General features: G+C 38.2%; 2 protein-coding genes across 3 annotated transcripts; both read left to right on the forward strand.

Moving 5' to 3' along the window:
• The first annotated feature begins 994 nt into the window (after nucleotides 1-994).
• snrnp48 (small nuclear ribonucleoprotein 48 (U11/U12)) lies at nucleotides 995-6,006 on the forward strand. The gene is made up of 9 exons (XM_039652562.2): nucleotides 995-1,245; nucleotides 1,785-1,892; nucleotides 2,012-2,072; nucleotides 2,172-2,252; nucleotides 2,818-3,000; nucleotides 3,627-3,748; nucleotides 4,412-4,503; nucleotides 4,602-4,727; nucleotides 4,934-6,006. Exons 1-9 carry the CDS (start codon nucleotides 1,096-1,098, stop codon nucleotides 4,998-5,000), a joined length of 990 nt encoding a protein of 329 aa, XP_039508496.2. The 5' UTR covers nucleotides 995-1,095; the 3' UTR covers nucleotides 5,001-6,006.
• A 129-nt stretch (nucleotides 6,007-6,135) lies between these two features.
• On the forward strand, nucleotides 6,136-23,718 carry LOC120462865 (uncharacterized). 2 transcript variants are annotated; one of them, XM_039651568.2, is made up of 25 exons: nucleotides 6,136-6,327; nucleotides 8,900-8,969; nucleotides 9,077-9,145; nucleotides 9,974-10,248; nucleotides 10,336-10,389; nucleotides 10,470-10,523; nucleotides 10,620-10,673; nucleotides 10,781-10,834; nucleotides 11,763-11,816; nucleotides 12,107-12,160; nucleotides 14,253-14,306; nucleotides 14,451-14,504; nucleotides 14,597-14,641; nucleotides 14,883-14,936; nucleotides 18,380-18,433; nucleotides 18,719-18,772; nucleotides 19,392-19,463; nucleotides 19,543-19,578; nucleotides 19,714-19,758; nucleotides 19,844-19,876; nucleotides 20,445-20,591; nucleotides 20,688-20,864; nucleotides 20,944-21,034; nucleotides 21,122-21,199; nucleotides 22,608-23,718. In XM_039651568.2, the coding sequence occupies exons 1-25, from the start codon at nucleotides 6,307-6,309 to the stop codon at nucleotides 22,808-22,810; spliced, it is 1,956 nt and encodes a 651-aa protein (XP_039507502.1). In that variant the 5' UTR covers nucleotides 6,136-6,306; the 3' UTR covers nucleotides 22,811-23,718. The 2 variants fall into 2 exon arrangements, with proteins under 2 accessions (XP_039507502.1, XP_088974012.1); XM_089117886.1 differs by lacking the exon at nucleotides 6,136-6,327 and having other exon boundaries at nucleotides 7,380-8,969.
• Nucleotides 23,719-23,732: the final 14 nt, after the last annotated feature.

Genomic DNA, 23,732 nt, shown 5'->3' on the forward strand with positions numbered 1-23,732 from the left:
ATTGAACAGTAGGAAATTGAAACAGAATGACCACACACACACACAGACACGATGAGGATGATTGTTACAATGTCAATATCCTAGGCTATATGTCTGTCCTCTTCAATTCAGTTCAATTCAACTTGATTTCCAGACTCAAGGTCTAAAAAAAATATACAACAACCAACAAAAAATTACATACAATTGTCATTTACAGACAATTATGCCAATAATTTCTCTTTGATGTATTGCACCACACTTTGACGACAACAGCATAATAATAGCATTCTTTGAATTATCCAGCTGACAAATAAATGTATAAATCCATACGGTTTTACTCTTAACATACAACATAGATTACTTGCTCTCCTCCACCTCGGTTTTTCTTTTTATATAATAATCCTCATACAATGATTGTATTGCAACCTGAAGCTTGCACTAACCCTACCCCTAAACCTACCTATCACATACAACTTTCTGCATTTTTACGTTTTAAAAAAAAAACATCACTTGCTATTATTTATAGTTTTACTCATGGGGATTGGGTACCAAAACATGTCCCCAAAGGAACAATGATTTCGGATATTTTCATCCGTGTGGGGACATTTTGTCCCCATAACATAGGGTTAACCAGGACCACACCCACACACTCTCACACACACACCAAACATATTTTATGTACCTCGGTACTACCTCGGTACTATTTCCAAAAGCAAGTGATGCGTTTTCAAAACTTCTCCCAAAAGTTTTGTTCAAACATTTCAGATTTTTTTTTTTTTTTTTTTTGTACGACCGGTGTTAAATACAACATATTTTAATTATTTAAGTAACTTGTTTAGAAAAAGACATTTCCCACCCAACAGTTAAACATGTTTAATTATTGTCTTCTAAATACCTGTTTTTTTTATTTTATTATTATTTTTTTTTTCTGCTAGAAACCATTCATATGGAAACCATTGCAGCAGTGTTTTTTTTTTCAAGGTTGTGGCAACCCGTGGCAACCACAGTTCGAGTCCACGTCATGCATACGTCATTTTAAAGCGCCAACGAACACTCGCGTAGATAACATAACAATCGTGAAGCTAGAGGCTTGTTTTCGATCGTTCCTGATGTAAAATGGGTGAAACATCTTTTTCGTTGGGTCTCCAGGAGCGCATGCAGCGTTTGCAGGAGCTCACAGACTTCACAGAGAGTTGTCAAGCCGAACTCAGGGATTTGTTTGACTCGCTCGAATGGAGTCAGGAATTAGATGCACATGCAGTTCAGGTAACGTTAACGTCAACAGCCAAACACAAAACTATAAAGAGGATTCTGTGAATGGAAGAATGTTCACCCAAAAATGTAAATTGTTCCCTCAAATTGTTCCAAACATGTATGAATTACTTTTTTTTCCGCTGAACACAAAACAAGATAGTTTGAAGAATATTTAAATATACTAAATAGCTAGTTGATGGGCCCCATTGGCTTTCATAAAACGGAACAAGCAAAAAATCCATGGGGCCCATCAAGTGTTTGGTTACCGACATTCTTCAAAATGTCTTTTTTTGTGTTCAGCAGGAGAATGAAATTCATAGAGATTTTCAACAAATTGAGGTTGAGTAAATAATGACAGAATTTACACTTTTGGGTGATCTATCCATGTAATACTTCATATAACGTTAGTTTAATATATAGATACGGATGGAGAGCATGGTAACATTTTGTACGGGTAAATCTGTAAACTATTTGGCACCTGCTTTATCTCTCTTGGGCTTAAATACTTTTTTTTTTTTTTTTAAATATGTGTATTGTCTTTTAATTACCAGACGGAAGTGTGTCCATTCGATCCAAACCACACTGTACCGCGGGACAGGATGGAGAAACACAAAGCTGCCTGTCAGCTCAGTCAGCTGGGATACTCTAAAGAAGAGCAGGTGAATAATGAACCATGAACCAAAGTACCGTGTCAGCAAAACACACTTGTGATTGACTTAATCTCATAGCGGAAAATTTAAACATGAAATTTTAAGGTGTTTTTTTTTTTTTTTTTCAGGCTGAAATGTTTGATCCTTCAGTGTACTATGAGAAAGCTAACATTCCGTCCATTACCATGGGTAAGTTTTTTTGACTTTGTGAAAGACATACTATTCAATTTTAAGGTTTTTAATGAGCTTTGCAAGGCTGTGTGTGATGTTGACTGATATCACTTTCAGACATTGACACATTTCACCAAGTAATTCTGCAGACCCGGGAAAATGCTCCTCACGTGAGCTCGACAGGAATCCACTCAAAAAGTAAGTGTTTAGTTAGCCAGCTCCTTTCTCTAGACAGTGATTTGGTCATTTCAGCACTTATCAGCATAACAAGCAATATGGCACATTTAAAATTGTGTGTGACAGAATGAGTGTATTAATGATATCCATGTATTTATTTATTTTTCCAAATATTTTCAACATTTATCTGTGTTCTTTGTTTTGTTTTGTTTTCCCCCATTAACAGCAGTGAGTATTAAAGGAAGTCTGGTCTAGACAATTTTCCAGTCATACTTGCTGTATCCTTTGGCTCAATATCCTTTTAAAGGCTTGGTCCTTAACGTTGCTTGATTTAAGATTTTAATTTATTTCACCCAAGTACACATTACTTCAACATTCATAAATGACATAAGACCAAGAAATGCAGAAGTCTATTGGTCCATTTGTCCCATTACATGTTGGGAGTGTTTTTCTGACTCGCTAGTTCTGCTTGGGATTTACTTTTTGCAGACTGGTCATTTAAAATGTTCTTCGGAAACACGTCACTCAAACCATCTACTAATAATTGTGATTTTTGTGTAAAATCTGTTTTCTTTTATTTTTGCAGGGGACACATCTACAGATCTCCCTAACATACCTCAGAATCATAAGCGTGCATTATGTGACCTCACTGTGGCAGAACGATTGGCCGTCTATGGTCATGTGTTACAAGAAGCCAGTCAGCAGAGTGCAAAGAGAGAATGCAACAACGAGGATCTTTATGTAGACCTTGTTGCAAAGCTTAAAAAAGGTACTTGAATTCACAGACCCATTATATCACCATTGATCCTGAGTCAAATTAAGGGGAAATATTTGTCTCTGAGTTTCATTTTTCACATATTCAAGGTCACACATTTTACATATTTGTTTGAAAGGGTTAATTCACTTAATAAATGAAAGTTTTATCATTATCAAATATTAAAATTTATCATCAAACCCATAACACTTATTCATCTTCAGAACACAAATGAAGATATGTAAAAATTACAAAAAAATCTGTAGAGTAATTATTGCATTTACCTGTAAAACGACAGCCAGCAAATACATAAAAGATGACATAACATAGTAATATTGGGCTCGGGCTCACTGAACCCAGAGGTGGAGCTGCACCACAAGGCCTACTCAGCCCTAAGGCAGAGCTACTCCACTGAGCCCTGAGGTGGAGCTGCATCAAAGCTGATTCGTATAAGACCTAAGTTGCTCCAAACTTGGAGAAAAGGCTTCAGTACCAAGTCCATATAACTTCTAGTTTTGTGTGTGTGTGTTTTTTTTTTACCTCAAATATAATTTCACACTATACCGAGTACAATTGGTATACTTGATAATAGCTGGTTGATAAAGTAAAGAATGATGTTTTGTCTTAAATCCATTCTATAGGAGATAAACAGAGTGGGCCGAAGTCTCATCTGGAGGTCTTGGCAGAGATGAGGGACTACAGGAGGCGAAGACAGTCTTACAGAGCGAAAAACGTTCATGTCACCAAGAAGTCTTACACAGAGGTCTGTGATTTGAGTTTGTGTTTGCTCTTGGGGGATGTTAATCTACTTGCCCACAAAATAATAATCTAATAGTGTATGTTCTAACTGTAGATTGCCTTCATTTTGAATTAAAATTTTCTTCACCAGTGTTGGGCATGTTTACTTAAAAAAAAGTAGTTACTTCTCATGAATAGTAACTGAGTTACATTTATTATAAAAATAAATAATTACCAGGGAAAGTAATTATTGTTACTTAAAAAAAGTTAAAATATGTCTAATAACTTGGATTCCCCCAATATTAAATATGTTAAATGACTGAAATGACACTAAATAGAATAAGTTATTATTATAAAACATTTTACACTAATTTACATTATTTTAATGTTGCTGTGGGACAATGTAAGAGATGCCTAATTAAATTCAATATATGATTTTAAATATTATCATTAATAAAACACAATAGATGGTTTGGGAACCATAATATTTGATATTGCACAGACTACAACTGTCCAACAAATATTTCTAAAATCAAACTATGCTGCTTAAGAAATGTACCAAAAATGAATAAATACATTATAAATACAAAAACAAATACATTCCCATCACTGGTCTTCACACAGTGAATGGATTGAGAGCCATATAGAATATTATGCATGATTGTATGCCCTTTCCTACCTTTTCCAGGTGATCCGTGAGGTTATTGATATCCACTCTGAAGAACTAGGCAGGATTTGGCAGGAAGTGAAGGATGAGGAGTCACAGCAGTCATCCCACAGGTCAGAAGTCTGATTTCAGTAGAGCGAATCTCTTTCCTCCCTGACAGAAGTAGCACAGATTCACTGATATTGATTTTTATGTTGGTTTTTGGTTACAGAGGGTCATATGAGAAAGGCCGCTCTGCATCCGTTGAGTCACGTGAGTCTCGTATCAGCACCCGAGATGAGCATGGGCATAAACAGCACCGCAAGCGCAGTCGAGAGAGAAAACACAAGAGCAAGAGGTAAGGTTAACACTGACCTAAACAACATGAAAGTATTAACTGCAATCAGAACTTAGATTATCTATCAGTCCATCATTCTTCAAATTCTTCTAGTGCAATTTCAAAGTTCAGCGTGAACAATCTATCATAGTGTCATTTCGCTATTTTACACTCAAAGTTTGTGATGGACTGATATATATAGTTCTCTCATTTTGTTTTGTCCTCAGAGATTCACACTCTCCAGATGTGGAGAGACATCACAAGAAAAAGAAGAAGAAGAAAAATAAGTCTTGAAATTTGAGTTAATTTCATTTCAGTATTGTTCCCTTTAATGTTTTTAGTTGGATGATATGCTACAATAAAATGTGAATACATATGTTTCAAATGTTTGTTTCTGTGCATTTATTGCATTTGTAACATCCATGCCATGATAAATCTTCATAAACACTACCATTCAAAAGGTTTTTTTTTATGATTTCAATGATTATTAAAATTCACCAATGCTGCTTTAAATCCAGTAAAACGATAATATTGTAAAATATTATTACAATTAAAATGTCTCTTTTAATATATTTTAAACTGTTGTTTATTTCTGTGATGGCAAAGCTATTACTCCAGTCTTTAGTTTCACTCCACATCCTTTAGAAATCATTTGAATATGCTGATTTGGTGCTCAATAAACCTTAAAGGGTTAGTTCAGCCAAAAATGAAAATTATGTCATTAATGACTAACCCTCATGTCGTTCAAACATGAGTAAGACCTCCGTTCATCAATTTCGGATGCGAATTTTGGATTCAGTTTGCAAGGGCGTTAAATCAAAAATATCTTTAACTGTGTTCCGAAGATGAACGGAGGTCTTACTGTCTTGGAACAACATGAGAGTGAGTCATTAATGAGGGTGAATTTTCATTTTTGGGTGAACTAAGTTAACCCTTTAATATTTTGTGGTAACTGTGATGCATGTTTTTCAGGATTGATGACTAGAAAAATGTGAGTGATGTAGCTGTGTAATTCGAAAGAGCTCTGCATTTTTATTAAGTTGGTGCACGTGATCTTCATAATTTGTATTAACCAGCTTTTTATTTAGTCTTTAGCTATTCGTTTAGCCACCTGATGTGGATTTTGAGAAATCTGTTACACCAATGGCACATTTTCCAAGGAGGTCAAAAGGTCATTGAAAATCACGGTCACATCTTGCAATTCAGCTTTACTGAATTTAGTGGTGAACCATGTATACTACATCAAGATTGATTGTAATAAATTCTAAATAATGAATAAAGAATATTGATGTCTCTCTGATAGGAGTGTTCTTTTTACAGTGCCTTTATTCCTCTACTCTCTGTGTAGAGGAGAAGTGTGTTTGTTTGGTGAAGGCTCAGCTATTTCTCACCCAGATGTGGAGAGTTGGGAGCCTGGGATATTCTGGTGACGGACCAGGAGGTCTTTTCGTCTGTCTCAGCATCGCATGCAAGGAGAGAGAATGCTTTGAGGACCACTGCAGCTCCTCATTGAAACCGTGCTCTCTGCGTTCACTAAAAACCCCTTGACTGAGCTAATCCAAGGGATCAGAGCTCCGTGTCCGTAAAGCACCTGGAAACCATGGGAGCCTCCAGGGTGAAGGTAAGATGCAGTATGGGGTACTAAAATGTTGGGGGAATTCAGAGTGGAATCATACTTGTTTGAGATATGCAAAGCAGATTTCACGTAAGCTTTCTTTATGCTTATTCATTTGTTCAGATCATATTCATTGGTAGTTTTGTTGTCAGGTTCATATTGGTTGGTTTCAAGGACAGTTTTAGAAAAACAAATAGCTGAGAAATTCATTTTTACGAGTCATTCATCCTATGGACTGTTGATTTTCAGTTTTCTGTTATAATCTAACTATCAGGCATAGTGTGCTTATGTTTATCTAAAACTGACAAATAGTATCAAGTGAACGGAGATGTCACAGGCTACAGAAATAGCTTTCGCTTTACGAAATTTATAGTTTGTTTTATATTTATAATGTGTGCCATGAACAACCTATTATTTTGGTTACGTGGCCAATAGACCAGTATCAACCATGTTACATTAATACTCTGATTTTAGTACAGTTATGTAGTAGTTTTTAAAGGCCAGTTCCAGATTTTAAGCTTGTGGGGCTGATGAAAACGTGTGTGTATTACCTGTTCAGCACCTCACTGTCCCAGAGGACCTGTGGGTTGGTGAGGAACCCAATGTTTCAGCCCTATGAGCCATTAGCTCTGCTACGTCACTCTTTCAGGTTTTGGAAATTTACAAGAAACTAGACTGAAAATTGACCGAAAACGCAACGCAAAACTCGTGAGCATTTTTGTATGTAATGGAAAGAAAAATATTGCATTTAGTCCCTGAGTTTATATATGGGGTCATATAAGTTGAATTTACACTACCCTTCAGAATAATCCCATGCTGATTTGGTGCTTTTTTATCATTATCAATGTTGAGAACAGTTGTTCGGCTTAATATGGTATTGCTTTTTTACAATATTATTTGATGATTAAAAGGTTAAAAAGAACAGCATTTATTATTATTTTTATGAGGGAAAAAAAATATTTTAAAAATATTAAATGTATATTTACTGTTAATTTCGATAAATTTCATGTGTCCTTGCTGAATACAAAATAAATAAACTGAAAACTACATTTTTAAAAGGTTGTGGATAATTATGCTATAAACTTTCCAATTGTCTGTAACTTAATCTCATTGGCTATCTGCCATTTAACAAGTGACCTGAAAAAAGTCATTTTGTATTTGTTGGAAAGGTCAAATGTCACATGCTGTGTACAATATGCATTGAGGTGCATGCAGTACAGAGAGAGAGTTTTTACAGACTGTAGACTGTATGGTTGAAAAGAAAATGGGCCTTTCATCATTCTAGTCTGGAATGTGAGGGCAGCATTCTAGAGGACCTGATTGAAATCACAAACAATTTTTTTTTACATGTAGGCTACTGTACGGGATGTTCTTGGCTAAATATTTTACTCTTTAAACAGCCATTACTTGAGCATGCAACTGACAATACCTTTTAAACTGATACTTACAGGTCTTACATGTACAAATCTAGATATCAATTTCATGTCTACTACTCTGGTATTTTTGTGAGGTGATTTTCAGAAGTTCTGAACATCTGCAACTCTGTTTAACAATGACCACTAGAGGGAGTTCAAATATACGACATCATTTGAGCTCTTTCTAATTACGTTTATTTGAGGGATCTCATATCCATCTTTAGCCATTTTCTTTAGCCAGTTTTTTAAATTTATTTTATTTTATTAAACGATTCTGTCTGCATATGGTTTAAATGCTACGATTATTTGGGGGGAAAGATAAGAAAATTTGGTATCTGGTGGCATTTTAAACAACTGATCAACTATGCAAAGAAAAAAAAATTATAAGTTGCTCTTGTTTTATTTAAAATGATTAAATCATTTATTATTATTTGTTGTTGTTTTTTTTTTTTTTTTTTTTATTATGTTCCATGACCTCATTGGTGACATTTGAGCTAATCACATGAGGAACTGCAAAACAGGAAGAGCGTTAATTTAAGCACATGGCCTTTAAAAAAAAAAAGATCAGCTTCAGTTGCATATATCCATTTGTTCCAGCGAAAGGACAAATGCGAACTGAAGTAATTACTTAGGAAAGTGGAAACATCACTTGTAAATTAGGTGATAGTGGCAAACCCCCAGTTTAAGGAAGAAACCTTAGTGAAACCATATCATTAAGGAGAGATCTCCTTGCACTGGACAGTTGAGTTGGTAAAATTACAACTAAAAACACAGATCATTTTTCTAACTTCTATGTGTAAATAGATCATTAGTATTTCTAATGAAGTTTGTAAATCCTTTTGTAACACTACATTTAATAAATTATGTAGTTAGATTTGTTTCAGTAAATCATGTTATATCAACTTTGACATATTTAGATTTGCCACCATGATGTTACTGTAACCTGTTCCAATCTCAAGTCAAGTATATTTATATAGCGCTTTTCATAATATATAGATATGCATCAAAGCAGCTTCACAGTATCAATCAAAACATAATAACAATGTTCGTTTCTTAGTGGAAAAAACATCCACGAGCTGATCAATGATATTACTGAGTGGTTAGTTATTTTGAATATCCCCAAATTGAATAATATGAACATGTATTTGTTGGTTTATTGTCAGGTATTGGCTGTGTTCCTGTTGTGTGTCCTGCACACTCAGGCCCAGCAAGACTATTCTGGTGTACAATCAGGTGAGACAACATCACTACCAACATGCTTACATCTGTGTAACTATGTATAAATAGCCAATAAAAACATTAAAATGGCAGATTATTTTCTCTCTCTTTTACAATCACAGGAGAAGAACACATGTATGAAGGCTCCTTGGTCGATCGATATGACGGACATTCTGGATACACTGACCGTGGTAAATAAGATGTTACTGTTCTTACTACAAAAAAAGAACTCCTCATAATAAAACCTCTGTAGCTGTGCTGTATATTATATACAGATATTCACGTTTCAACAACGTTCAACCCTCTTCTGTAAGTTGAACATTAATCACAAATTTATTAAAAACAATACATTTCATAATTGGTCACAATTCACTAATCTCTCAAACTGGTACATCATAGTTATATGTTAAGACAAACACATATGCTTCATTTACTTTTTGCAATATAAATATAAAATAAATAAATATATAATATAATTTATTTTAAATAATTTGTCTTTTTCTTTAGCAACATATACTTGGACATTTCCACAATAGATTCTCACATTTATACAAATATTTTTCTCTTTAATTTACATGTATACATTTTTCTCTTTTAGTTAACCTACAATTTCAACAATGAAATATTATATTATATTATATTATATTATATTATATTATATTAAAACCTGGCATTTTTTAGAGTGTATTATATTATGGTAGTACTTTACAATAAGGTCCATTAGTTGATGATAGTATTAACTATCATTAAATAACGATGAACAAATATATCTGTTAAATGTTTAAATTTACTTTAACTAAGATTAATTAATTCTTTAGATGTATTTTTTTTTCATTGTTAGTTCATGAGAACGTATCTAGTTTATTAAAACCTTATTGTAGTGTTTAAATTAAAATTATATATTAAAAAAATTTATATACATTTTAGACTATTAGTCACCATAATGTGTTTATCAATATATCCAGCAGACTGCAGTCAGGCGCAATGAGTGCCTCGGTGTCTTTTATCTGCTTCCTCAGTTAAGTATCCTGCAGAGTCCAAACGCAGCAATGAAGGTGAGCACTCGGCATCTGGCTTCGACCCCTATGCGCCTGCAGCCACCGTGGTCACCATGATCACTGAGGAAACATACCCGTATGCCACAGTCGTGGAATCATTTGATTATGCCAAAGAGGATAAAACCTTAATAGCACAGGTGCCATATGGAGGAGACGCCGAGCTGGGGCAGGAGAGACCCACTGAATGCGACTGTGAAGCAGGAGAGCCGGGATTTGGAGGCTTCGCTGGACCCAAGGTTAATTATTGCCATGCCTTTAAATGTTATAGTTCGCTGCCTTTTAAACTATAATGCATTCTTCAATTTGATTATGTTCGCTTACAGGGTTCTAGGGGTCTTCAAGGCAAACAGGGGTTACCTGGGGTCCAAGGAAGGGAGGTAAGAGCAAAACATCAGATTTTGATGTTTGTAGTGTTATTTAACTAGTGTAAGCACCAAACTGGATGTCATCATATTAGGGTTACAAAGGAACCAAAGGAGTAAGAGGAAGGGGAGGAGACACTGGTCCTGAGGTGAGTGACACAGGGAACACTTGTTGAATCTGCATCCCGTTCATACCACTAGGTTTTCAAAGAACTGGCTCACCTTATTATTTGCCTTATGTTTAGGGTGACTCTGGGCCTAATGGAGAGGATGGTGCATCTGGTTTCTTTGGTGCAATTGTGAGTGAAGACTTTTGGAAAACTTGGCTATTACCTATATTATTTTGTGTTTAATTGTTAATTATGGAAGAGTCTTTAATATGTAGTTTTCTCGCTCTACTTCATAGGGTCTTCCCGGCTTACCAGGGGACCCAGGTGAAACTGGATCACCTGGATTCAAGGTAATGCACTGAAAAATTAATAAATTGAGATTACTTAGAAAGCCTGTGTAAATGCATTGTCTCAAATTTCAGAAGCAAGTTCTTTCATCATTTTTGAGTTGATAAAGCTTACAACAACTTCAGGTACCTTTGTGTAATTGTGTTTACCAGAAAACTTGAAGTATATTTTATCCTTTAAAACTCATCTAGGTTTGCCAAAATCACATATTTAAAAGTTTTTCCCTTAAAACAATTCTTCATGCCTTAAAATAGCTTGAATGTAATTCTACACCCTTGCCTCATTTAATATATGTGGTTCTATCAATATGCAAATTAGCCCCATCTCCACTCACTCACACCAGCTCAGAGATCCACTAGTGGATGATCACAGGATGTGATTGGTTACAAGGTAGTTTGTAGAGGGCCAAGAGGGACATTAATGCAATATTTAATTATATTCACACCATCAATATTTTCATGTTCCAAAATAGTATGATGTTTACAATACTTGGATTGACAATTTAACAACATTCAAGATGACTTGTATGTATCTTGACTATGAAATGTATCTTAACATGGGTTTTCTGAGTAACAAAGGCATAGTACGCCAATAGTACAGATTGCTAGATTTTTACAATTAAGTTACAGTTAAGACAAGTAAAGTAAACTAAAAAGTGTTTGTTAGAACATTTGTTAGATCTCACTTAAAAAAAAAAAAAAACTTCAGGAGTCACGAGTGGAAAAAAAATAATTCTTGTTTAGCTATACTGTTAGATTATATATAATATTAATATTATATATAATATTATTTAAATTCAAGTTAAGCCAATTTAGGTTTGCTTTTTTTATGCCTATTTAAATTCTTATTTCATTTAGTTATTATAGACATTATTATATGATTTAGATATTATGACTTGTGATTGAAATTGAGTTTATTTGTGCCTTCCAGGGTGATTTCGGAATAGAGGGTCCTCGTGGAGGAGTGGGTCTCCCTGGAAAGACTGTGAGCAACATAGCATCTTCAGTAACACATTACAACCAGGGTTTCCTCTCCAGATTAGCCTACTTCAAATATTTTTCATTTCAGTCACTTATCATCACATAGCTGATAGTGATAATAATAAGTAACTGAATATATAAGCAGATCACACAGCTGAGATGGTCTAGTCCTCCATTATATCAAGTCAAAGCACAGCTAACACAAAGCTAACACATCTTGTTATCATATTAGATTATAACAAAATCCCAGATTTCGCTATGAAATTAATCAGAGATTTTTCTGAATGACTACAGGGTCCTGTTGGCCCAAAAGGTAAATCTGGAAAACCAGGAGGTAAAGGTGTTAAGGTAGGTCACTTCACTCTTTTACAAATGTTATATGTAATGAAATTTAGTGACCAGAAGGTTGCTGGTTCAAGGCTTGTAAGAAGCATGTCAATAGGTCCACGTGGAATTTGCATCTTCAGAACTCTGCAGAAAGATTAGCATATTTGCAAGGAGTTTTTTTCACTTTTTGTATTTATTTATTTGTATTATTTGATCATGATTTCAATCTACAAATAAAAAAATGAAAAGGAAAAGATAGTTGCTCTGGGCAGTCATTTTCAAACTATGGTACTATGGTGACAGAGGGGCTATGTGAACAAAAAGATGAGTTTGTACGTCCATTTAATTCTGCCCAACCTTAAAAAAAACATTAAAACCAAGCATGTATTTCTAACACGCAAAATGCCACATCTAGTGTAAAAGTGGGTAAATGGTAGTACCGGAAAAGGTCAAATACATGACATCCAATCAAATTACCTCATATTTTGCTTCCAAGACTTAAGACTCAAACTCTCTTCCATAGAAAAACATACCTGTGTAAATTCTTGTTTTTATAGTGTTGATAATATATTTTATAAGCGTAAATATTTTTTTCCCAAATATCTAAACAATTGCAAATTTTATACATTTCAAGAACAAAAATGTAAAATTAAAAGAGTATTGCAGAAGTTCTGAAATTTCTTACCGTTACTGACACCAGTGGCCGTTAATTAAACTGCAGCGAGTCTCATGCTCGTCCTTGGTGCGCACGCTCATTGGCCGCACTAGATAAGGTTTTTTTTTTTTTTTTTTTTTTTTGTTAAACTTACGAGGAGTTTCTGTGGGTATCTGGATTGTGCTGAAGGCTGGTCGCTTCTTTCCGTCCGTAGAGTCCATTTGAAACACCACTGCTAGTAGTGATTGCCGCTGCTTACTACACTCAAATATGGACAAACTCAAACATTGAGTTAAAAATGTAATCCAGTGGCTGGGTTTGTCCATATTTAACAACCCAGAATTTTTTAGAGTGTAATGGCTGCCGTACGGAGGTAAGCCCAAGTAGACAAGAATGCGCATGACGTCACATTTTGTGAATTTTCACGCCAATTCGGACCCGACTCCTCCACACACAATTGAGCCTACAGGCTGATAGAGGCAAACGTGGTGGACAGTCAAGGTGTCATTCTTTCTATTACATTATGGTTGGCTTATAACTCTCACAGGATAATTCTTTAACCACTGAATATGTTCAATCGTTATTGCGGTGCATTGTGGAATTGATTGAGTGCACTTGATAACGTCCAATATGCGTTTGGACACCTCTACAAATAGTTGTCCTCTCAAATAGTGCCCTATTAAGGCATTAAACAGTGTGTAAATGCATCTAGATGCAGCCTGTGCCACTGCAGTGCAAATATAGTACTTGATTTGATTGAAATTATTGATTTACTTTAATTTATTGCTTTATTTATTATATTTAATTTAACAACACATTCTACATTTAATAGGGTTAGAAAAACTTTGTTTTTGTAAAAAATGCACCACTGCTCTATGGGGACAGTCCCTTTAAAGAAGTTTTGCTACACGTCTAAGTAAACTTATTTTTATATGCTTTTTTTTAGTCAGATTTATGTACTTCCCTATTTTGGTTAAATGTCATATGTCACAAGTTTCAATTCCCATGGGGCATATGGTGGGAGTTTTCCATTCGGTTTGTTTGTCTGGTTTTAATTTTCTTAAATATATTTTGCAATTGATATATCAACTGTGGAACTATATGTGGGAGTTGACATGACCTTTTAAGTAAACACAGTAGGGCTTTGCAGTCTGTCATGCTATACTGGTGTAGAAAATTCAGTTTCAACCCTGATCAAATGCAACTGATCCAGCTAATCAAGTCATTCATGATTATTTGAAAACTACACAGGTATGTGTGTTGGAGCATAGTTAGGACTAAACTCTACAGGACTGTGGCTCTCCAGGAACTGAGTTTGGCACCCCTGATTTAAAAACATTGATATTTAATACAATAAGTCCATCTTTATAGTCAGCTTCTCGTGTAACAGAACTAATAAATGTACAGTTGAGTTTTGATCTGTCCAGATTTTTATTCAGTGTCTCCATCTCTCAACAGGGTTCCACTGGTAAAACAGGAAAACCGGGTCCTGAGGGACGACAGGGACAGAAGGTAGATGCCAAGACATGGGCATATCTAAGTCATAGACTAGTCATTAGTTTGACACACATTACACCTAATTACTGCTGGTGACTAAAGCAGAATTATTCATTTATATATATTCATCATATATTAATTTCCTATTTGAATCATCAGGGTCAGATTGGAGCACCTGGATTCTCAGGAGACCGTGGAGAGCAGGGTTACTTGGTGACAAAATACTCACAACCTTTGTCTTTCTTACATTTAAAAAAATCCCTGTTGTAATCTCAATACACCCCTATTTTTCATCATGTTATAAGGGTTATACAGGAGTTCCCGGAGACCGTGGGGCGACCGGGCCAAAGGTTTGTTTTCATAAAAAGGCTTATGATGGTTATCACTCACACAGTACCTATGAGAGAGATTAGCACAGTGGAATTACCACTTGTCTCGTCTAAGTTTGTATATATACTCACAATGTTCTATAAGTAAACACTTCATAATTTGACAATTCCAACTAAAAGCTTTTCCTTAGATCAATACTTATTGACTGACTTTTGGTATTACAGTATGTGAATTTTTCTTTCCATCTGCTATCATCTTCAGGGTGCTAAAGGTACAGGTGGCTTGCCAGGAAGTGATGGCGAGCCAGGAGAGGATGTGAGTAGCAAACTTTTACTGATGCAAGTGCCATTGTCAATATGGAAAAAAAGTTCCTGAGGTATTCATTTTCTGAACTAAGATTAATAAATATAACTGCAAGCAGCAATTATAGCAGCCAAGCCCAACAAAAGCAAAGGAAGCTAATAGCAGACCAACTGCAAAAAAAAAAGAGTAAATAAAAACATGGAGACAATTTTAAGTACAAAAAGTTGAAAACCCATAAATGCATTAAGTAGTAGGGAGATACAATTGCTTATAATATAATAGCATTCCCCATGTACATTCAGGGCATGGTGCCTTAGACACATGAGAGGTTTCATAAAGTTTCATAATGATATGCTAACATGTTCCAAGCCTGGGAAAACCCAGACAACTTCCGGCAAATTTCCTAAAATAACTGCCAAAACCATGTTATATATATATTTATGTACTATCATAGAGAAAGTTTAAATACTAATATCAGGTTACGAGGGAAACGAAGGCAGATTTATTGGTGTTTCGGAGGCTGCTACTGCTGGAGATGATTCGGCAGATGTCTGTGAACCCCCTTACAAGAAGTGAAATCTCGGAGGTCTGAAATCTCTGCCCCTTTACAGATCAGAGCGAGCGCTGAGATGGAGTAATGTCTTGATTATACTCAACGCATTTGCACGAGCGTGAAGGTGCGCGTGGCAAAAAGACGCGTTTGGTGCGCAAGACCCAATTTTTTTTTGTAACAGTGTGCACGCCGCTGCGCCCGAGGATGACCGACTTCAATCCGAATCTGCCCGCGCATGTACGTCTCACCGCACCGGCACACATTTTGGGCGTCTTTTTTGTTAAGGTTTTGTTTACTGTGTGTGATTTGTTTAATGGAAAGCACATTCACTTATAGGTGTTTTCCAGATGTCTATCATTGCATCGGAGGGTGGGTCAGACCTCTCCGCGGATGATGACTTGGCGTCGCTGCCTCCTTCGGGGATGATGGCCATGCTTTCCCGGGCCGCCAACAGGATCAGGCTCTTGTGGAACCCTCCACCGTGTCCCGAGCCCTCGAGGCTGGATGACTGGTATCTCAGGGTGGCTCGCGCTGGTTCTCAGCAACCCACTCCAGTGCCTTTCTTCCCAGGAGTGCATGGGACGTGGATGGCACCTTTTACTGCCAGAAACCGTCACAGTGGCTCCTCCTACCTCACCACCCTTGATGGCTGGGCAGCTAAGTTATACACACGCTTCCTGCCAGTGTAGCAGGTTGTTGCAATGCAACTGTGCCCTAACTCCACTTGGCGCAGAGAACCATGTCTTCCTTCCCAGGCCTGTAGGAACTCATCGGACCTATCCGGCAAGGCTTAAAAGGCCTGTGGGGAAGCTGCCTCTGCCATGCACGTTATGGTGTTGCTGCAAGTCCATCAGGCCAAGGCACCGAAGGTCCTGCACAAGGATGGTCACGATCCACAAGTTCTGCAGGAACTTTGTGATCACTGGGTCGAACGATGTCCACACTAGTGGTCCAGCAACTGGCTGTGTCTGGTCAACATGCGGGAGACCGACAAGCTCCTCTTCGGCGACGCAGTCAAGAACTCTTCCAAGAAGTTCTTGGCTGTGCAGAAGCAGACTGAGGCCATCAGACACATCCTGCTTCCACCCCCCTCAGTCTGCTCTTCACAGTGGGCTTCCTCCTGCGTCTGCCCCTGCTCCCTCTCCGTTCCAGCAGCCTCCACCTAAACAGCGTCTTAGTGCTAGTCGCCACCCAGAGATGGAAGGGACTGCTTTCCAGGAGACGACGACTACATCGCTCCCTCCTCCGGAAGAGGGCCGGGTGGAAAATCCTTTGTCAGGGCACTACAGTCCCTACTTCATTGTACCCACGAAAAGGTGGTGGGTTACGACCGATCTTGGATCTGCAAGTTTTGAATTGGAGCCTCCACAAGTTACCGTTAAAAATGGTCACGCAGAGACTCATATGGCAGCAGCTGCAGTGATAACTCATTCGGCCTGCTTCATACGAGACCTGGCTCCCTGGACAGGAGGTTCTAGGTGACTTTCCTCCAAAGGTCCTTAACACCTTCCCTTCAGCACTGGCACTGTCCACGAGACGTGTTTACGCCCTGAAGTGGTACCTGTTCTTCAAGTGGTGTTCTCGCCATGAAGACCCCTGAAGATGTGCTATAGTGTTTGTGCTTTCCTTCTTGCAGCAATGGTTGGAGCTAAGGCTTTCTCTATATACCCTCAAAGTACATTCTGCAGCTATTTCAGCATATCACGACCACATAGATGGCAAAACAGTTGGAAAGCACAACCTGGTTGTCAGGTTTCCAGGGGGGTGAGATGATTAAATCCTCCTTGACCCCCCCATAACTTCTTTGTACCTTTCCCTGGTGTTTCGAGCACTTCAGGATGCTCCCGTTGAGCCTTTGCAATCAGCAGACTTAAAGCTTCTTTCAATGAAGACTTTGCTGCTGGTTGCACTGGCCTCTATCAAGAGGGTAGGGGACCTGCAGGCATTTCCGGTCGGCGAATCGCGCCTAGAGTTTGGGCCGGGTAACAACCACGTAGTACTGATTCCCCAGCATGGCTATGTGCCCAAGGTTCCTACCGCTCCGTTCAGGGACTAGGTAGTAAACCTGCAAGCGCTGCCCCTGGAGGAGGAGGCAGACCCAGCCCTGGCTTTGCTCTGTCCCGTTGGTATGTACGTGGATAGAACTTGGCTTATCAAGCACAAGGCGTGCCCTGCCCGCTCAGGTTGCATGCACACTCCACAAGAGGCATTGCATCCTCCTGGCACAGAACCAAATCAAGGCTGGGTTCCATATGTCCTCCTCCTATCATCCTTCCAGGCAAGAAGGGGTAGAGGCTTGCACAGGCCACTGAATGGGGTGCAGCAGCTGTGGCCCTTTGGTATGGATTCCTATTCTATTCCTACTGACCAACTGAAGAAGAACATCTCCTGAAGAAGGGAACGGAGACGCCACGTCCCATCGCCACATCTGCTGCTGCCCGCCAGGTTGGCCAGCTTTTTCATGCTTGGCTCCTCAGCAAAAAACTGAAGTGCAATCAGACCAGCTGCTCGTTATATACCTGCGCTGCGTGGCTGCGCAGCTGATGCAAATGATTTCAAGGCAATGTGTATTGGCTTGTTTAGTTTCACTCGAAGTAGATTGGCCTCTCTAGTAAGATTCCTATTCGTCGGTCTCCATGTGGCGTCTCCGTTCCCTCCTTCATCTCATACTGTTACAACCGTAGTTGCAATCATTTGCATCGAATATTTGTGGGACAAAGAATCAGAGGAATAGCCCTTACGGTTCAAAAGTTATTTGCATAAACAAAAGTGAAAATTTGGAAAATTCGTAGCGCTTGAGGGTTTCCAAAGCGTAAGAAAAAGAAACGGATGAAGAAGAATGCCAACAGATACAATAGCACCTTCGGTACTTGGCTCCTAATAATAATTGTATATCTTCTAGGGTCCTCTGGGTGTTCCTGGAGTTGAGGGGGTGCCTGGGTCTTTTGGACCCAAGGTAAGAGAAAATACATATTGTCTTTTCTCACACACACACACACACACATATATATGTATGTGTATGTGGATGTGTGTGTGTGTGTGTATATATATATATATATATATATATATAGCTGCAAACAAATCAAAGATTATAGGAGTATAAAATACTATTTCATTTTTCAACTTAAAAAAAATCATAATTCAGTTTCCACAATCCACTTGCCATTTCTTTGTAAAAAATAAGGATTATTTTTTTGTTTGCAAAAAAGATTGTAAATTTCTGTCTTCCTTTTTTCCTCAGGGTTTGAAAGGGGATCGTGGTCTGAGGGGGCCATCTGGAAGAGTAGGAAGCGTGGTAAGATTTTGGCCCTTTGTGGGGATATAACACTTCTCAAATATTTAAAATGTGCATGACACAATCAGAAACCACACAAGGTTAATCTGTTGACTGAGATGTGATCTCTTCTAGATTAAAATAAAATCCACATTATTATTCTGTGGGAGTGTACCATATTTTTGGAAGTTGGAAATCACCAGAAATTTGATATATTATCTAGTACTGTTGGTTTAACAGTCATCCAGTGAGGAATGTCCCTGAATGGTGGGGGATTCACCAGACAGTCCCGAGACTGAAAGTGAAACTATAGGTTTTATTTTTACCTTCAGCAGTTCCATTACATGTAACTTGCTGTGTAGGGAATTTCCCCTTAAATGTTTCCCCCAAAAGGAAATGAGACTGTACAATACTATGCATAGTGTAGTCTAAACATGTAGTTTAGTCTTATAAAAGGCAATAAACGATTACTCATTTACAGTTTATGTGACTAACACAATTATTCTTCTCAAGCAGAACTGTAAACATTATTCAATACTGTTTTGCAATATCAAGAACATCCACCTTGATTCTCCCCCCCCCCCCTTTTGAAAGTGAAAGTCAAAAAGTATTTGACTTTTTCTTTATTTTCTTTCCAAAGGGTCCACAAGGAGACAGTGGGGATGCAGGAGTTCCAGGAAAACCTGGGCCAAAAGGCTTGCCTGGGCCCACAGTATGCTAACTAATTTTAGTTTCTTATTGATTAACCTAATCAAATGCTTAGTTTCACTATTTGTTGTTTTGATCTACAGGGTGCCAAAGGGGAAACAGGCCCAGATGGTGAGAAGGTAATATAAAAAGCATTTAACATCAGTATAATATTAGCCTCAAACTTTTTATAGTTATTAGATAAAATGATGTCACCATTAAAATGATCTATTTGAATATATGAATTGATTTTATTGAATTCATGACTCTCTCAGGGGACACAAGGACGAAAAGGGGGGAAGGGTGCTAAAGCAGATAAGGTATCAGCCATTACAGTTCCTCTTCCTGTTTCCATTACACTAGCCACAGTTTTTTGTTTTAACCATAATTTCATCATTGTTTTAGGGAGACGCTGGATCTCGTGGTGACAAAGGCCAGGTTTGTCATCGAGTGAAACTATTTTGCGTCAGAGCCGTGGAACAGTGGTAGTCCACAAGCTCATGACGTACAAGGATGCAGGTTTGAATTCGGACTACACTGTTTCTCCACAGTATTTCTTCTCAATTTCCATTGGCCTATTTATTAAAAGAGAAAAATTCCAATAATAATAATAGTTTTAAAATGATTTATATATGTAAATAATTTTATGTTTTTGAAATTTTCTTATAAAACAGTAATAGTGTGAAATGTTATTACAATTTAAAATAGATGTTTTCTGTTTTAAAATGTTATGTAATGTAATTTATACTCCAGTCTTCAGTGTCACATGATCCTTCAGAAATCATTCTAATATGCTGATTTGGTGCTAAAGAAACATTTCCTATAATATCAATGTTAAAAACAGCTCAATATTTTTTTGCGGAAATATAATAAAACTTTTTTTAAATCGATTTTTTTTTGTTGTCACAATTTAAAAACTTTTAGTGTCACTTTTGATCAATTTATTGTACTAAAAAAAAACAAATCCTGTTGTTTATCACAAGTAAAAGTTTATTTTTATGTGTAGCGTGGAGTGAAGGGTCGTCTTGGCCGCGATGGGCTCGTTGGTCCTATTGGACCTCCAGGTCTTCCAGGTCCCAGAGGAGAAGAAGGACCTAGCGGAGACCTGGGAGGGAAAGGACAGAGTGGGCCGAAAGGAGAGCCAGGTGAACATGTGAGTATCATCATTATTATTATGAGAAATAAATTAATTTAGGGTGTATGAAAGAATTTTGGGCCAGAAAACATTTGTACAACTCGCTCTGTGCAGGGTCCAGGACTGACGGATGAGCAGATATTGCAGCTGTGTCAAGGTGTGGTCACTGCTCAGATCTCCCAGTATGCTGCATCTATACATGCCAAATGTGTACAGGGCTGTCCCATCAACAACCGTACCCTTATCGGACCCCCAGGTGTCACGGGACCCCCAGGAAGTTCTGGAAAAACAGTGAGTTGATCTACGAGTTGACACAAATCTGTCATATAAAAAAGCACTCTTACTTTTCAACACATTGTATTTCATACAGGGTAAAGCAGGAAAGGCAGGTGCTAAAGGAGAAAGAGGCCCCCAAGGCATGAAAGGTCTAGAGGGCCAGAAAGGAGCTCCAGGGGACATAGGTACTGTGCCGACATCACTGTTAAAAGTTTTAACTAAACAAAAAAGCTGTTCATGCATACAGATGAGCTCACTGTGTTTTTCTAAAGGTCCAAAAGGTCAGAAAGGACAGAGAGGTGATTCTGGCAAAGGTCTTCCTGGGCATGATGGTCACCAAGGCCTCAGAGGTAATTTTGGGGCATTTTCATACCTGGTTCACTTGGTTTTGGAGACTAGTGTTTTCACCCTTGGTTCAGTTAATTTAGGCTTATTTGAATATGCCAGTCACACTTGGATCCGCACCAAATAAGGCATGTTTAGACCACCTTGTTCATGGGATCTCAGAACTGTTGGTGTTGATTCGAGTGTGATTGATATTTTCATAAAAGACTTACCAAACTGGGGGCAAAACAAGTGTCAATTGTTTTATTGAAAACTCTGGGCAGTTTGGTTGTGCTGAGGAAGCAATTTGACCTGAAAGACCAATGTGTATACACTGAAAAGCCAAAACAATTATGACCACTCACCCAGGTGAAGCGAAAAATGCTGATCATACCCTAACAATGTGACATGTCAAGGTCTGGGTTGGTTAGATGGTAAGCAAACAATCAGTTCTCGTAGTCAATGTGATGGAGACAGGAGTAAAGACCTGAGACTTTGACAAGGGCCAAAATGATATGGCCAGATTAATGGGTCAGAGCATCTCTGAAAAGGCAAGGCTTGTGGGTCGCTCCTGATAAGCAGTGGTGAGAATTTACCAACAGTGGTCCAGTGGGACAAACCAGCAACAGGGTGTTGGGCGCCCAAGGCTCAATGATGTGAGGGCAACAAAGGCTATCCTGTCTGGTCTGAACCGACTGAAGGTCTACTGTGGCACGAGTCACACTACATTTTAATCATGCTTATGGGAGGAATGTGTCGCATCACAGTGCATAGCACCCTGTTGCATATGGTGCTGTGTAGCAGCAGACCAGTCAAAGGGATGACCATTCTCCACTGTTGAAAGCCCCTACAATGGGTTCACGAGTGTACCCATTGTAGTGCGAACTGGACAAGATGCGGGAAGATGACAGTTGGTGGGTGAAGTTTGATGCTCTGGGCAATGTTCTGTAACCGTGGGTCCGGCCATTTATGTGGACATCAATTTTACACTTGCCACCTATCTGACCTTTGGTACACTCCTTTCTGGCAATGCTATCCCTGATTGCAATAGCCTCTTTCAGCAGAATAATGCACCCTTCCACATTGTACCGGAATGACTTGAGGAACATGAGTTCAAGGTGTTTCCCTGGCCTCCAAATTCCACAAGTCCGATCAGCTGCAGCTTCACCTCACAACTTACGGGATTTGAAGGATCTGTTGCTAATGTCTTGAGGGAGATACCACAGGGGACCTTCGGAGGTCTAGTTGAATCCATGGTTCGGCAAGTGTGCTCTGTTCTGTTGGCACACGAAGGACAAGCAGCATTGGACAGGTGGTTATTGGTGGTCAGTGCTTTGGCTCATTGTTCCTTAAAAGATCTACAGGTCTGAAACGTCCCCCAATAACTGTGGATTAGATGTAGTTAGAGTAACTCTGGTGTATTTCCCCAAACAGGACTGCCAGGCCATCCAGCAGAACCTAAAGATGGCATTGAGGGCCCACAGGGACCTCGTGGGTTTCCTGGGCGTGTGGGTCAGCCTGGCATGGCTGGTGGTGCAGGAATACCTGGCGTGTGCGAGGCGCGAGACTGCAGCATTCATGCACCGGTATTGCGCAAAGAGATGGGATTGGTCAAAGGCCCTCTCAGCCAGGCCTGAAAACAGGGAGGATTGTGATTGACCTGGGACAGAAGGACCTTTCTACCAGAGACCATGAATATTGTGCTGTTGGGTGCAGACTGGAATCGAGACAGACTGGAGTCAAAACCTGGAGATCAAGAGTCTCATTTATGAATTGTTGCGTAGAAACCATGCAACATTTGATCTTCTGATCATTTCTCAAATGTGCGTACGTGTGATTTAGACAGAGTTCTCTGACGTCTGCTCAGACCCTGACGTAGCGCTAAGCACTTTTAGACGTCAAAGACTGTTTCTTCTGAACATTGGCGTGGATTTTAGCGTACACAAACTTGAACTTCAAATCTGTGCGTACGCACACTTTATAAATGAGGCCCCAAGTCTCTGCGGGTTTTGTTTTACTAGTTTGATTCTTTGAGGCGTCAAATGAAACTACACAATTGAATACTGCCAGCACTTCTGCAATCATTCATTCATCGACTATGTTTTGGTTTCATGTATACAGTACAGACATGTAAATAGTTTTGTAAAGCATCTTAAATATACATCTACTGTTTCCTGAAATATCATGTTTTATTTTCTCTAAAAACAAGCGTTAAATTATTTAGAGACAATGCAGTTCTTTTGCCCAGTAGTTTCAGGGAAATATGTATTTCCCTTTTGATGCATTAAATTGAATTAAAGACAATTTTTTTGTAAACCGTGTACGATCGTGTGTCATTATTATAGTGTAACCACAGCATTTTCTGATTTGTGTTCAGGTCATTATCAAACATTTTTGAATGACTGTAAAATCTATTTAGGAAAATGCTTTATCTTATGTGAATGCATTTGCTTATAACAGGGCAATAATGTCTTTTCACATCACTAAACATTTAATAACCTAAAAATTCTAGAATGGTCGATGTAAAAAAGATGTATGTTTATTCCTAAACGTATATTA

Source organism: Pimephales promelas, chromosome 12 (genome assembly GCF_988280905.1).
Source record: "Pimephales promelas chromosome 12, fPimPro1.hap1.1, whole genome shotgun sequence".
NCBI lineage: Eukaryota > Metazoa > Chordata > Actinopteri > Cypriniformes > Leuciscidae > Pimephales > Pimephales promelas.

Excerpts from the sequence above, each read along its gene's own strand:
- snrnp48 (XM_039652562.2), top strand. The coding sequence starts at position 1,096 with ATGGGTGAAACATCTTTTTCGTTGGGTCTCCAGGAGCGCATGCAGCGT. Across the intron at positions 2,253-2,817 it reads GACAGGAATCCACTCAAAAA|GGGACACATCTACAGATCTC; the intron begins GTAAGTGTTTAG and ends TTATTTTTGCAG. Across the intron at positions 3,001-3,626 it reads TGTTGCAAAGCTTAAAAAAG|GAGATAAACAGAGTGGGCCG; the intron begins GTACTTGAATTC and ends TCCATTCTATAG.
- LOC120462865 (XM_089117886.1), top strand. The coding sequence starts at position 8,870 with ATGAACATGTATTTGTTGGTTTATTGTCAGGTATTGGCTGTGTTCCTG. Across the intron at positions 19,579-19,713 it reads CAGGCCCAGATGGTGAGAAG|GGGACACAAGGACGAAAAGG; the intron begins GTAATATAAAAA and ends TGACTCTCTCAG. Across the intron at positions 20,865-20,943 it reads CAGGAAGTTCTGGAAAAACA|GGTAAAGCAGGAAAGGCAGG; the intron begins GTGAGTTGATCT and ends TATTTCATACAG.